We start from the raw sequence: 15,152 nt of genomic DNA, 5'->3' as shown, positions 1-15,152 counted from the left end.
TTGTTCCTGGTAGAATTCAAATCACAGGGTGGTGTTGTATTTAACAACTTACCCTTTTAGTCTATTGTGAGGCTGCAAGTGATGTTTAATTACATTATTGCCAATCATCTGAGGAATGGTAATTACTTGGAACACTTGGCAAATGGTTCTGATTAAAGCAGCATCCTTTTACAACAGGTCATAAGTTCATATACTAATCCTGCTGACTTTCTTCTAAAACCTTATTTATTCCTCTTGCAAGGGGATAGTTCTACCGTTAGAAATAATTTTTGTGAAAACAATTGAATAATTTCATGACCTATTCATGCAATGAATTGATTTTGGCCATTATGACCTAGTTGCTGGTCTGTGTGATTTATTTTTGCAAGCCAAGGAAAAAAGTGACCAGGAGACTTTTTTCCTGTGAGATCTGAAGTGCTTTTAATAATTTAGCTAGGCCTCTAGCCAACAGCTTAGGGGATGGCTGAAAGCAGTATTTAACTGCCTAAGTGCAGGACAGTTGGTTCCAACATGTTTACTTAGGCACTGGACTCCCGGTATTTCATTTGTAAGTGAAGGCCACTTGCTACACAAGGTGAAAAGCAGTGAAGATTGAATATTTTTCCTTTTAAAGAATAAAATCAAGACTCTTCTTGGGAAGCCACTTTGGAAGTTTTGGCTAGGATGATATTATCTGTCTTGCCACATAAAGGCAGGGAGAGTCCAGTGTCTTTAGAAGCAGCACTGACCCCTTGATGAACTCAGATGTAACCAACCATTTGCTCTAAAATTTTGAGCCACCTTCGGGTTTTCTACTCTTGGATTAACTTTCTTTATTTTATTTTATTATTTTATTTTATTTTTGTTTGCTACTTGGTTTATTTTATCTTAATTTAATTAAAAGTTCTGGCCTTAAATCTCACCCCACTGAGATAGGAGTCAAGCCAAATTTTCTCCATGTTGCCTGGTTGAGCATGTGTGAAAGCGGCTTTACCAATTCTACCACTGGCTAGTAATGCTTAATATCATTTAAAGAAACAAAATCATTGTTTTCAGATTTTTACGATTTTAACTATTAAGGTTTTTACAATTGGAGTTAGATGTAACAAAATAATGGGTGCTTTTGTTTGTTTGTTTTGTTTCTTCAAAGCCTTCCACTTGCCTGCAAATAACTATTGCTGACACAATCATTAGGAGTCTGTCCAAATTGCATACCTCCAAACATACTCTCATACCTCTTCAGGTATATCTCTCCTTTCTGTTTTTCTTTCTTCTTCTCTAACTATAATACACCTCCCCCCAAGTCATGTTACTGTTCCACACTATATGGTTTCTATTTTTAAAACTACCTTTCTCTTTTAAGGGTGAACACAGTTGTCCCTCATTCTTTGTTCTTTGCAATGGTTATGAATCTTATAAAAAATTAAACTCTTTCCTCTTAACATATAATTTTCTTTTATTCCATGAACCCTGTTTATTATCTGTAAATATAAGATTTTGCTGCCATTCTTGAGCAACAGAAAGTGGTGGGTACTTTTGTTCCAGTGTCTAAAGCTTTCAAAGAGCCATGATCTTTTTGGCCTTTGTCATAGTATTCCCATTTCCTTCATGTTCCTTATAGGATATGAAGAGAAGTATGCCAAACCATATTTAGGTAGAATTTACACATTTATTTTTACTCTTAAACTGCAAAGTATCTTTATAATCTCCAAGTATATTTTTCTATTTATTCAAACTCATTGAAATAGTAAATATCTGTTCTGAGGCAGCCAATGTTTTCAGAATTTTAAAAATAAAATAAATAGTATTCAGTATCAGTCTGAATTACTCAAAATATGCAGGGAAATATCTTAGAAGACAATGAAAATAAACTATAAGTGCCATGAATAGATGGAGTGTTATATGGGGATTTGGGCAGCAGAAAGGAGACAAAAGACCTGAAGAAAAATCTTCATAGCAAAGAAAAATTTATTCTGTGATAGTCATTCAGAAGAGATGATCTCTGGTACCTTATGGGCAAAAAACATTCAAGAAACAAGATATTTTAACACAGACCCTATTGACCATGCAAGCTGATATTTGTCCAACTTGTAAAAAAAAAAAGTCATAAAAGAAAAAATAAGTGACCCTCTCAGAATGGTAGAACAGGGACTTGTGTGCCAATGGTCTTGGTTATGTTTTCAGGAATATGAAAATTACTGACGGAGAGTGGGGAAATGATAGGGACTTAATTAAACAGAAGCAGATATAAACTATTGTTTCTTCTAAGGTCTATATTTTCATCTCTTCATCCCTCATTAATTCTTTGTCATTGCCATGAATCAATTTCTTCAGTTTTAGTCTTACTTTTGGCTAATCATGAACTCTATCTTGAACATAGAGTCTGCCTATTTAACCTCTTACTTCAGTGCACTGCTATAGTGGTGCACAAGACTCTTTATAGTGCACAGGACTCTTTACGTTGATTATCTTTAAAATTCCCATCTAGTTTGCACCCTTCCTCCAAAACTTTTTGTACTAGAAAAATTACAAATAAATCCTCATTCCTTTTGTTCTAATTAACATTATACTTGTGTTCTTTTTACACTAGGGAATAGAGTCTCTATTGACTATACCTTCATTTACATTCCTCAAAACTACTTTATTCGCTGTATTTCTTTCACCACAGTGTCTGTTTTCTCCTCTGTCTTCTTCCAACTATGAGTATTAGAATGGCGCTGTGTTTCATCTTCCCTTCTATTTCCACTTCCAGATTACTTTCTGCTGTATGATAGGACTGTGGGAGACTTGAAGAAAAAAAAATTGTTAATCCAAGATAGGGAATCAGTGACTGACCAGATCAAGAACATAACCAAAGTCCAGCTTGGTGAATAGTGAGTTTGAGATAAAAGCAAAGCATAAATAACTTTAAAATGCCCCATCAACAAAAGCCCATCCCAGTATAGGTGAAGGCTCTTGAAAGCTGCAGTAAATTAAGACTTCATAACTTGCAAGCAGTTTGAGAAATTGAAAAGTGTCTCTTCCAGGTAGTCCGGTTGGTCAGCTGGGATGGTCTGTCTTAACAAGTGTCTCAGCTGGTCTGTGCCTCTTCATGGTAGCTCTTCTAGTCTGTCAGTGTCTCTTTACAATAATCAGTTAGGGAAAGAAAGGGCCAATGAATCTGTTCAGGGATTTTAAGCTACAAAGTTTCTTAATTTCTGGGTTCTAATGAAACTCTCTGTAAGGTGAAATACTTCAGCTTAATGAGCTTCCCTCAAATATGGAAGCCACATTGTATACTATCGTTATATGCATGTGGTTTACTTTTGTGATTAAAAGAAAGCACTCTGCACTTGGTTTGAGAGACATCTGAATGCTTATTTTGCCTTACTGTATAACACTGAAATTTTGTACATCCCTTTTCTGATTCACTAAAATGAAAATAATAAGTGATGAATTCACAAACAATTGCAAAAATTACATAAGAAATTGTGGTTAAAATATTTGAAACATCCTCAGAAAAGTAAGTAAGCTTTTAGTAAAGACACAATATTTTCCATTACAGTTGATACAAATATGTATTGCATTTTTCGTTGTCTTAATGTTTATTAGTTAATTTTATAAGAAGAGATGTTTCCTAAATTGAAAACGTTTTTTATCATATCTGATTTTAAATCCCTTAATTTTGGTTTTTTTTTTTTTTTGTTGCTTTTGTTTTGCTTTGCCAATCTCTACTTAATTTTCTTTAATAATAAAATGATGTTGAAAATCCTTGAGTGGCTTCTTCATCTTCAGTGTGTCTATGTCACATAAGAATTGGACACATGTTCTCTTTCATTCCTCTGTGCCAGAGTACATTTGAGTGGAAATATATTTGGTTATTTTCCTGAATGTGTGCCAAAAATATATATTTTTTAGAAGAGAGTCATTATGTTGTATATAAAATAGTCAGTAAGGGCTTTTCCTGAAAATAATAAAAAAAAATTAAATTATTTTCATTCCTAGCAAGACCTCCACATAAAGTGCTAAACTTCCTCTTCAATAGGTGTAATCATTTCCCTCAGAAACAAAGTAGTCAGAAATTTAAGACTTACAGGTGTGAATCCTAACACTTCAGAAACTGAGACAGGAAGACCAAGTTGAATGTGAGCCTAGGGAAACAGAGTGAGGTCTGTCTTTAAACATGAAAATTAGAAAAAAAGTGGATGAAAATGAAGAGGACATAGGAAGGAAATGAAAGGATGGAGAGAATAATGAAATCACAGAATAATGGTCTGAGTATTCCCAGAGGATTTTCTTGCATTTGTATTATATGGACGACATTATGCAAATATACTTAAGTGAGAATTTGCACTGGGAAACCACTGTAAATACTTTTTGTTCAGAAAACCTATTCACAGGTAGAGTTGGTATTTATCAAGCTCATTCTAGAAATATGGCTAGTATGATAGGTAATAAATAGGTGATTTAAGGTACAGTGTTCATGTATTTTTTGGCTAATAAGATATTAGTACTCATCTAGGAGTTAGAATAACATGAGTCTAAATTGTAGCTGTGTATCAGCAGGATCTGCTCTTCTTGGCAGGAAGATCCTCTGGGTCTTATTAGGCTCTTATATGCAGAAGTAGGATTTGTGTAGTTACCCATTTTTATTATTGGAAGTATTACCTTAAGTGTAATAGTTATAATACGAGAGATTGGGTATTTTAATTAATGATTGGAAAGATACAAAACCAGCAGTGATACTGAGTTTTGGTATTGCTAGTTTTTTTTAAACATTTATTCTTTCACTCTTCAACCATTTGTGACTACTCTATCACCCCTTTACAGAAAGTATTTTCCAGTAGGAAAATCAGTGTTAAAATCATACTGATCACTGGAGTGAGAGGTATCCTTCTGTTTCCTTGGGTTATAATTTTCTTATTACTAAGTAGCATTTTCCAATTCAATGGCTATCACTTACAATAGTCTTATCTTCTCTTCTTCTCATTTGACAGGAAATGATTTGTTTCTTGTAGCAGTCCATGAGCTGGGACATGCTCTAGGACTGGAGCATTCCAACGACCCTACCGCTATCATGGCCCCATTTTACCAGTACATGGAAACAGACAACTTCAAGCTTCCTAATGACGATTTGCAGGGCATCCAGAAGATATATGGTAGGTTACACTACTCCTGTTTGCCAAAGCGATGTGGCAGCCAGAAGTCTTGTGCTTTTTTTTTCTTAGAAGTACATTCTTTAACTATATAAGACAGAGAACAATTAATGAAAATGTCCTCCTATAAAATTGTATCATCATTCAAGTTGTACAAAAACTTAATGTATATAGATAGCTAACCAGAAGAACTTAATTACTGATGGAGCTTTCTTGTTGAATTTAATGTAAATGTACACTCTAAAAAGTTATAATAATGTGCAATTTAAAATTAGGTAGTAGAATATTAAAATAGATGCATAAACTCATAAAAACACTTAAGAGTACACATATTCACAAAATATGTGGAAACTTTCTTAGCCACTGACAGCTGGTCTTAGTATTTAGAATTTCAGTTTGTGGTATGTATTTTGGAACCCAGCTGTGGTTTTGCATCCTCCTCCTTCTCCCTCTCAGGGTGTCTAAGACTTTGCTGCATGTTGGGCTGAAAGAATGAAGCAGAGGCCAGAACAGGTGGAGTTCTACAGGATCCCTGTCCATCTAGGAGTGAATGCCAGGTCTGAAAGGGCAGGAAGAGAGAAGGCCTTCTCCTCACAGCTTAGTGTTGCCAGTCTTTTAGGCAAAAGACTTTCCTGGTGATCTTTTATGAAACAGTTGACTAGGAAGGTCTTAGCTTGTGCATATTTTTTTTATTCAGGGTGGGTTTGGACACATATATTTTTTCTTGGTGAACCAAGGGTTATATAGTTTTGTCGAAGAAGATAAGAATATCCAGGGGAAGCAAAAGGCAGAGGACTAAGCTACTGAGATGCCTCTTTATCATGGGGAGGCATTCTAGGAATCTCAGGTGCAAAGCTACATGAAATTCCTCATGTAGGCAGTGGGGTCCAGAATTCCGCAGGTAGACAAGAGAAAGCCCCACTGACAAAAGGAGTCACCATGGTGCACCAAGTTCAAGACTTTTTGTTAATGTTAGACTTTGATCTTAGCAGCAGAGTTTCCCAGCACCTGATACGTCTATGAAAAAACATTTTAAAGGTAAAGAAGTTATGCAAAATATAACTTACTGATCACAAAGGCATAATTATTAAATCATAAAGAAAGTCAACAGAAAAAATGGAAGTAAACAACTATGTTTATCACCATATAGCATGGATTCTAATTTGATAAACTCTGTTGTTGGTAGTATTGTTTTGATTGCAGGATTTATTCAGCTAATGCAAACTAAGAGAAAGGGGAAAACACTATCGTGAATATTTACTATGACTATACCTTCCTCAGTACAACTAGTGACCTTAGTAAAGACATTTATTTCACACGTTATTAAAATTTTGGCATTCACAATTTACCTATAACATGTATCCTTTACTATATTAAGTACATGGAGCTCTCATTTTTACAAATAATTGTGTGTTATCAGTGTGCCAATAAGCGGTATGCAGAAGATGAGATTTGCATTTTAAACAGTATAATTTAAGTGAACTAATTTGTTTTGCATTCATTAGTTTTTCTATTTTAGTAGCACAATCATAATAATTCTCTTAGGGTCAAAGTAAATTTGAAATTTATTGGATGGACGGGTACCTGTCATAGAAACAAATCCAAATAGCTTGGATGCTAAGCAGTATATTGCCTATGTGTGTCATCAGAAATTCCTCCTGAATGATTAGCTCAAAGAAGTCTTTCTTTCATGACCTCATGAATTAGTGTCTAGACTTAGGGCTGTGAAAGACTTTCCACCTTATATCTAAATATTAAGTGTAGACAATTATGCATTTATTAAAGAGTAAGAGCATCAATCCCTTGAGGAATGATGACTGACATCTGTTGCAAATTGCCTGAGTAAACTTTGGCTCTACTTGGAACCCTCATTTTAGAAATACTTTACATTAATATTTGACCAGTGGTATGATAATCAATGGACACTTCAGATTCAGTATTTACACGAAACGCCCAGTTATTTGTCAAGGCATTTTATTGAAACAAAATAATGAAATATAAAATATAGTTGAATAGTGACTTATAAAATAGTGAATTATAAAATATAGTTGGAGACATATGGTAGAATAGCCTTTGATTTGTTAGTATTTATCTTCGGAAAATATTTTCATGGACTCAGTCTCCATCAAAGTCCAGTTTCCTCTTGAATGGAGTTCATAGTTAAGAATTCAATGTTTATCCTCATCCACCTATTTTTTTTTTTAATGAAACCCTACTTCCAAACAGGTTTTTGAGAGCAGCTTTCCAAAGGTTGAAGCTATAAAATAAAAATCACTAAAAAAAAGTTAACAAAGAGACCATAGTACTAGGAGCTGGCCTCCAGCTCCCTCCATGAAGACAGCCTGAGACAACCTTGGTAGCGGTTGGGTGGGTGGGTTTGAGGGTTTGTGTTTTCAGAAAATATGCGACCTTAACAACCTCTTGCCTCTGCTTAGTCTGTGCTCTCTGCTGATAAGCGCTTGTTCTCTGTAGCGTATTTTACAGCTCTATTCCAGATTTAAGTGAGCCAAGCACTGTCCTCATGTTTTCAAAAGGTCCACCTGACAAGATCCCTCCACCTACAAGACCTCTACCGACAGTGCCCCCTCACCGATCTGTTCCTCCGGCCGACCCAAGGAAACATGACAGGCCCAAACCTCCTCGGCCTCCCACTGGCAGACCTTCCTATCCAGGAGCCAAACCCAACATCTGTGATGGGAACTTCAACACTCTAGCTATTCTTCGAAGGGAGATGTTTGTTTTCAAGGTAGGAGACCTTGATTTATTTTTTTAAGAGGAGATAAAGTGTCTGGTGTGTCGTTTTAGAAAACAAGTTCTCATTCATTCTAATTCTACCTTCAAGGCCCTCTCGCAGTTAGGAGTCAAAAAAAAAAAAAGCCTCCTAAAAATCACATGCACAAATGGGCGTTGATGTCTAGCAGAAGATTGCTATGACATTCTATTTTGGGAATGCACTTCTGTCAGCAGGAGCTGAAATGCCTGAAAATGTGAGGTTGAAAGTACTGCATGTTATGAAGAGATAAAATAGCAGAATTTAAATCATGAATGGGATCTAATAGCTACGATTTGCCTGTCAGCTTAGCCACTTCCCAGCATGCTGTTGCTTGGATTTCTTACTATATAAATCTTATAATCGCTCTATAATTTTTGTTGATAATTACTGCCTTGGGCTGTCGTTGTTGGGTCTGTCATTGTCATTGTTGTTGTTGCGGTTGTTGTTTTCCTTTTGTCATTTTGTTTGGGGTTCCCCACTGTCCATCTCTAGTAAGAATCTACTCGTCCATCCTTTCCAACTTCGATTGTTTGTTTGTTTGTTTGTACGTAGTATACTTAATTTATATTTGAAATTGTTACTATCATATTACATTTTTATATTTTAAAAAAATGTGAATAAACAAGCTCTTTTATTATCAATAACACCAATGAAAAGAGAAAATAGGTATATTATGCTTGAACATAGGAAAATTAGGTGACTTATTCTGCACAATTACAACTACTAATAAAGATAAAGAAAAATGAAATCAGAATTAAAAGAAAATTCAGGAATACTAAATTTTAAAAATATAACAAGAAACTTATTCCAATATATATAAAGTACTTGATTTGATTTCAAGTATATTAATAAGCTTAGATGCAGTTGGTAAAGAAAAAGCTTATTTTAATTATGCATGCATGCACATATCTGTATTGTGTATCTGTCATTGTTCCTTGTTGATGATTCCCAAAGTTACTCTTCGTAATTCACCATAATTTACCATTATTACCAATTGCTCTGTGGCTAAACCTCAGCACAGAATTGAAAAAAAAAGAAAGAAAGAAACAAAATACACCAATTTGTTGAATCTATATGACCAAGATTTTGTTTTTACTGCCTTAGCTGAATTCCCACAGCGTAATGTGATACCTTTTTAAAATAAGAGTTTCATAGTGTCACCATTATCTAAGAATAATGCATCCTTTGTTATTATTTCTGTCTGCATTCTTTCTTCATTATTTCTGTCTGTCTAAACAGACTTATATCCTCAGCAAAAAGTTACATCTACATACCTATCAATAAAATAAAATCTTCCTGCTTCTGTCTCCTGCACACTGTACTACACAGAGAGTGTACTAAAGTAATAAAGCCCTATAGACTGTGCTTTGTGGAATCAGAAGTATAAGAAATAGATCAGGATCTCCAGTATAAGGCAAAAATGTCTACTTTCGATATCAAAAAAGTTATAACTCAGTCTTCTTCTCTCACTGTCTATATTTCCTTAGATTCTTTATCAAAATTCTTTAAGAAAAAACAGTTCCTGAAATAAATATGAAATTTTGTTAAATATAACATCATCTGAAGAGCATTGTACTTTTATTGTAACAACTTTCCTAATAGTAAGACATTTACAGCCTATATATTTATCGTACTGTCACATAAAGCATATATGTATATGATGTATATGTATATTTATATATGCACACTTAGGGTGTTCCATTAGACACCAATAATGTGAGAGTACAAACTAGCTCTCCCGTCTATGCACTGATCATATAACTGGAAAAAAGTGTGAACACCAATGGTCCTACCATGAAGATGCAAACATAGAAATTATAACATTGATGCAAAGAGATAGTACAGGAATTTAATCCAAATGGAAGTTTTACTGACTTAACGTTTTGAATTAATTTTTAGAGCAAGCAGACTTTTCCAAGAACAATAAATATGTAACAGATTATTTTTTCCATTGAAAACAGTGGGCATGACAGTTAGCAGCTGAATCAAAGATTTTAGGACTCTAACTCAGATGTAAATAGCATGAGATTGAGGTAGAAAGAATAATGGAAGCTTAGCTCCTCTTAGCCAAAGTCCATACAGACTGGGTAATTAATGGCTCTCATTGAATACTAGCCACGAGTTCATGATCTCTGAACCATACAACTGCGCTATAAGTTCAATACTATTCTTTGTCTTACCAGAAAATATAAATTCAGAAAATTCAAGTCATTTGTAATCCTTCAATAACTATAAAGAATTATTGAATTCTACTTTCTTATATAAGGAGTTATATACATTTATTTGAGTCTAAGCCAACTCAGATTTCTAATTCTATTACGAAAAAAAAAAAAAAATCAGAAAATGTTCCGGAATAAAGTTGAACTTTACCCTACATTTTAAAATTGGAAATACTGAAGACATATTTATTGTCCTCCCACCGCATGACGTTTTAGTTGCTGAAAATGTAATAGTACATAAAACAGGTTAGGCTTTTTGTTCTTAGAGTTTGCTTTCAAGTTTTCAAGGTGAAAAGTTAGGTCAGGGGGTGTTATGGTTTGCATGTGAAATGCCTTCTACAAGCTCTTGCCTTTTACTGTTGCCAGGTGGTGATATCATTTTGGGAGGATGTGGAAACCTTAGGACTGTGCCCCACTAGCCAAATGTATCAGCAGGGGTGGACCTGGAAGGTGGTATTCATTTCAGATTCCAAACATATAGATTCTTCCTGGTTAGTCACAAAGTGCATGAGCCTCCATCACCTGGGGCAAATCCCCAGGTGCCATGGAGAGAGACACAATGGCATTTCTTCTCATCATGATGGACTACATTCCCTGAAGCCACTGGCCAGAATAAGTCTTCCTCCTTTCAGTTGCTTCTGTCAGGTGTCTACCATAGTGATAAAAAAGGAACTTACAGAGAGGACTGCACATGTAGGTTCTAGGTATGAGTGTTATGAGTACACATGGGAGCCAAAATGCTGCTTTGTGAATGACAGCTAGTCTGCTATGTTCTCCCTCTGTGCGATAGCTATTTAGCCTAGATGGCCTTTACTTTACACCAGTATCAAAGCTCTGTGTCTAGCCTTCCTGCTTGATATCTTCATAAAACAAAGTCTGTGACAATCTGCCTTATGAATGCCTGCCTTTTACCTAATCCTCTGGGCACACACACTTATTCCTGTTTTAGAAGCCTTTCCAATAGTTATGAATGGTATTGCTTAACCTTACTCTTACTTGTCTAGCATGATGTTCTACCTATTTATTTTATTACAAACTCTATACAAATCAGAGACCTCATTACCCGATTAACTCTTCTCTTGTACACCCAACTCTTCCCTAGTTTTAATGCCTGATGGCTTCTCTTATAAAGCCTTAGGTATTCAAGTCTCTCTAACTCAGTGTCTGCAGGAAACTCAGATCCCGACTGCCTATTCTGGCCAAAGTTGTTCTAGTTATTTTTCCTACTTGTTCTGTGCATCTATGTAACACGCTGTTTTTTGTCTCTAAGCATTGCCTTTGGTGCATGGTTTTAATTAGATGATAGGCTTGCTCACAGCACAGTTATTGTTCATTTGCACGCAACAGTGCTTACCACTAGTGAACAGGAATCAGTGTGTGGCAACTCACACGAGCTGAAGATACTATATACCTTAGGAGAATCAATGAAATAATGAATTTTTTTTCTTTCTTTATTTTTTGAAAACCTCATTACATTTATATAATTTGTTTGTTAATTTGATGTTGATTCACGCATTACGTTGTTTGTATGGAGGTCAGAGTACAAGGGTTCAAACTCAGGTGTGTCCCAGGCTTGCTTCTCCCTACTTCTCTTCTTTATTTTTGAAAGATTTTAATGAGCATGAACATACTTAATTTCTATATGTATGTTTTTTAACACCACCATTAACAAAAAACATCTATATGTATACACAATGCAATGACTAGTCTCCTTTGTTTCCTCCTTAGAAAGAATTCTTCCATTACAACAGGAAATTCAGCATAGAATTCAATATCATCTTCTCATTTACAGAAAGTTACTGTGGAACCATGTTGTAACTGGGAGATATGTGTGTGTGTGTGTGTGTGTGTGTGTGTGTGCATGTGTGCACACACTCACGTGTGTTCCATTTTAATGCATGAATCAGAAAATTAATCCCTGCAGCTTCATAATATTTGGAGAACATAAAGCCACCTAAGGCAAACAAAGAAGATCCAAAAAAAAAAAAAAAAAAAAAAAAAAAAAAAAAAACATGTCAACATGTCAAAGAGCAAGGAAAACATAACAGTACCATAAGACACATTGTCACCTGGAGAATGTCACTTGCCTTGACTGAGCTGAACTCACAATAGGAAGATAAAATTGACAACATGACATATCCCTTTGTATTTTAACAGGAACATATTGACATTATTTGTCTTCATTTTAGTGTGAAGGAAATTACGAGCAGATTTGAGATTATATGAAGCAAATTTCAATTGTAAAACATTACATTGCATTTGAAAGAGTGCAGTGGTAGCTGTAGTTTTTAAAGCTGGAAGTTGTAAGAAACATTATTTTCCTCCTCTAAGAAGACTGGTCCTATCAACTGATCAGTTCTTTATATCAAGCAGGGCAAGCAAAGGCCGGTCGGTGCTAGCATGAAGAGGCCAAGATGATGAGCAAGGGTAGTCAGTGCAGAGTAAGAGTTGTGATCCTAGACAAGGAGCTAGCTCATCATGTACAGGAAACAAACCAAAGTAGAAGTTCCATCCATATATACAATGAGGTATGATAACATTCATTCCCCACTATGCTTCCAATATCTCACCCCAGCTTCATACCTTCTTCTTTTTTAATAACACTGTAAATAGCTCTTTAGTAAGGGGTGGGACCTGGAGAGATCTACCCCATTGATGCTGGAATTTTCAGCAGGCTTGATCTTGCACAGATAATCATAGCTGCTGAGAGTTTTTAAATGCATCAGTCATGCTGTATTAATATGCATCATTCCCAACTTTTCTTCCTGTCCCCTAATTCTTAAATTTTAAATGCTCTGCATTCATTCATCTGGATCTTAATTTGCTCACAACTCGCTATCTTAATTGATGTCACCTACTTAAATATACTGAGGAGTTACATACAAGTGCAAAGAAGAGGTAAATTTCATTTAAAAAAATAGCTTTTGTTTTATTTGGCCATTTTCCTAAAGTGGACATCTTACTGAAAAGGAGAGATGAAGACAGAGGAGACATTGAAACATGAGAATTCAGCCTCAAATATATTTTCATATTTCATAACAATGTGATTCAGTCCTTCAGTTAGTCCACAGTGAACCCTGAACATGTTGATCTAAGAAAATTAAACTTTCTTTCTCTGTTTGTTAGCATCCTATTTCAATACATGACACCTTACCTCACACTTCACCTTACATATAATATTCTCTAATTTCTTGCTTTTCCTTCTTTCCCTGCTTTGTCTTTTCCCACCTTGACTGTCTATTGCCAATACAGTGTGTAAGTGGTATTTAAAGGATGTATATCTCATCAATGAACTGCTTCAGCAGAAAGCCTTTTTCCCTGGTTCAGAACAAGTTGAGAGTTTCCTATTCTCTCTAGGTTTTATTTAGTCCAGCCTCTGCCCGGCTCCTATGATTGTTCTCTTTTTTATTTTGCTCTTTCACTCACTCCCTCAAGCCAACATATTTTGTCTATTCTGTGATTTCTCTAACATGCCAGGTTTCAGGTTTCTGTATAAAATGAGTTAACTACTTGGGGATCTCTGTTTCTTTGTATTCAGCCCCTGAAGACAGGGCTCATTCTTAATTCTTATTCTCAGTGTTGTTACCTAGATTATATCCAGCTGAGCAGGGGCACAGCACATGAAAGATCTCAGACAGTCCTGGCAGATCATATACTATGGAAGTTTAAATTCTCAAATGATGAAAGGGTTTAGTTTAACCTACTGCAGAGAGAGAGAGAGAGAGAGAGAGAGAGAGAGAGAGAGAGAGAAACAGAAAAAAGATTCTCTGCTGTCATTTTATGGTCTGTCTTATTCTCATTCTCTAGGAGAATGCCATTGCTTATACTGAAATAGGATAATCTTGCATTCCTTAGACATTAGACAAATTGTTAAATCTTTTAATCTATAGTGGTGTTAATTCCCATTCTAAATTTACATAAAAATTATATAAGCTTGGTGTCAAATATTACTTTTTCTGATCTACGTATTAAATAGAATTTATAATCTATCATTTTATATTAAAAACATTCAAAGAAAATGTTCATTTTCTCAACTCATTCTTCTGAAAACTTGTACTCATTTATTTAATATAAATAACCAATTAAGCTTCAAGACTTTTAGTAAACATGGAAAATATAATTTTAATTGAAGAATTTTGAAAGCACACCTTCTGAATATTTTTACTCATATTTGAAATTTCTGAGTGTCTCAGTTTGGGCCCCTTAACAGTTTGCATCTGACTTTCCTCTCCAGGTACATGGCTTACTGTCAGCTGACAGGCTTGGGGGGATGATTGGAGATGGAGGAGATGATGCTAGTACATAACTGGTAGTCTGATCCATGGCTGGAACCATAAGTTGATAGCCTCCTGTGGAGAGAATGGATGTAGTTGGTAACTGGGGAAGAGGATGTCTTTGCTCAGACATGTTCTGCTCTTTCCTAATCACCATCTTTTCAAAACCTTTACTCCCATGTATGAGAGTTCACCATGTTCACCATGATGCTATTCTCATGCTCATGGCCATGTGATCATGAGGTGCCTGGGACACTGTGCCCTTAGATAAAGTTTTCTTCCTATTTTGCTATCCAGTAATTTGTCACAGTGATTTTCAAAACATGTTGAAGATTATTGCTTGTATGTCTGTAAAGAGGAGTTAAATTTTACTGCCTCTATGACTGCTGGGTAAAAGTGTGGGTCCTGAAGGATTGTTAGCAGAGACAGAGACATGGGAAGTTTGACTGCATTCACCCCACGCTAGCTCTGGGCAGGTGTCAGGCTGTGGGGACACTGCTCCTGGGGTGGGGGAGCACAGTCTGAGGTCCCAGAGAAGCTGGAGCTAGCGCCTCTGGTTCTCTGGCTCTTGGGCACCCAGGCGCCTCTGGAAGCTGCAGAAGAGCTGAGGACAAAGTGGGGTCCACAGGCTGGTTTGGCCCAGGGCAAAGGGAAGAGGGAAGGGAAGCTCTGGCTGCACCCCATGGGGATGAGTCATTGGTTTGTCACTGTGATTTGGCTTTGGCTTGGTCACAGGTGGCTGGCTTGGGTCAGTGGTCACTGTAGCTGTGAA

The 15,152-nt window shown here is 35.9% G+C and overlaps 1 protein-coding gene across 2 annotated transcripts in view; it reads left to right on the top strand.

Moving 5' to 3' along the window:
• Mmp16 (matrix metallopeptidase 16) overlaps positions 1–15,152 on the top strand; it is a 218,499-nt gene that overhangs the window by 152,413 nt on the left and 50,934 nt on the right. For both annotated transcript variants that reach the window (XM_076924116.1, XM_076924117.1), the window contains 2 exons: positions 4,956–5,117; positions 7,649–7,860. In XM_076924116.1, the coding sequence (XP_076780231.1) occupies positions 4,956–5,117; positions 7,649–7,860 (374 nt within the window). The remainder of the gene's footprint in view (positions 1–4,955; positions 5,118–7,648; positions 7,861–15,152) is intronic.

This window comes from Arvicanthis niloticus, chromosome 25 (genome assembly GCF_011762505.2).
Source record: "Arvicanthis niloticus isolate mArvNil1 chromosome 25, mArvNil1.pat.X, whole genome shotgun sequence".
NCBI classification, from domain to species: Eukaryota; Metazoa; Chordata; class Mammalia; order Rodentia; family Muridae; genus Arvicanthis; species Arvicanthis niloticus.
The sequence above is the reverse complement of the archived record's forward strand: the minus strand, read 5'-3'. Positions and strand labels throughout refer to the sequence as shown.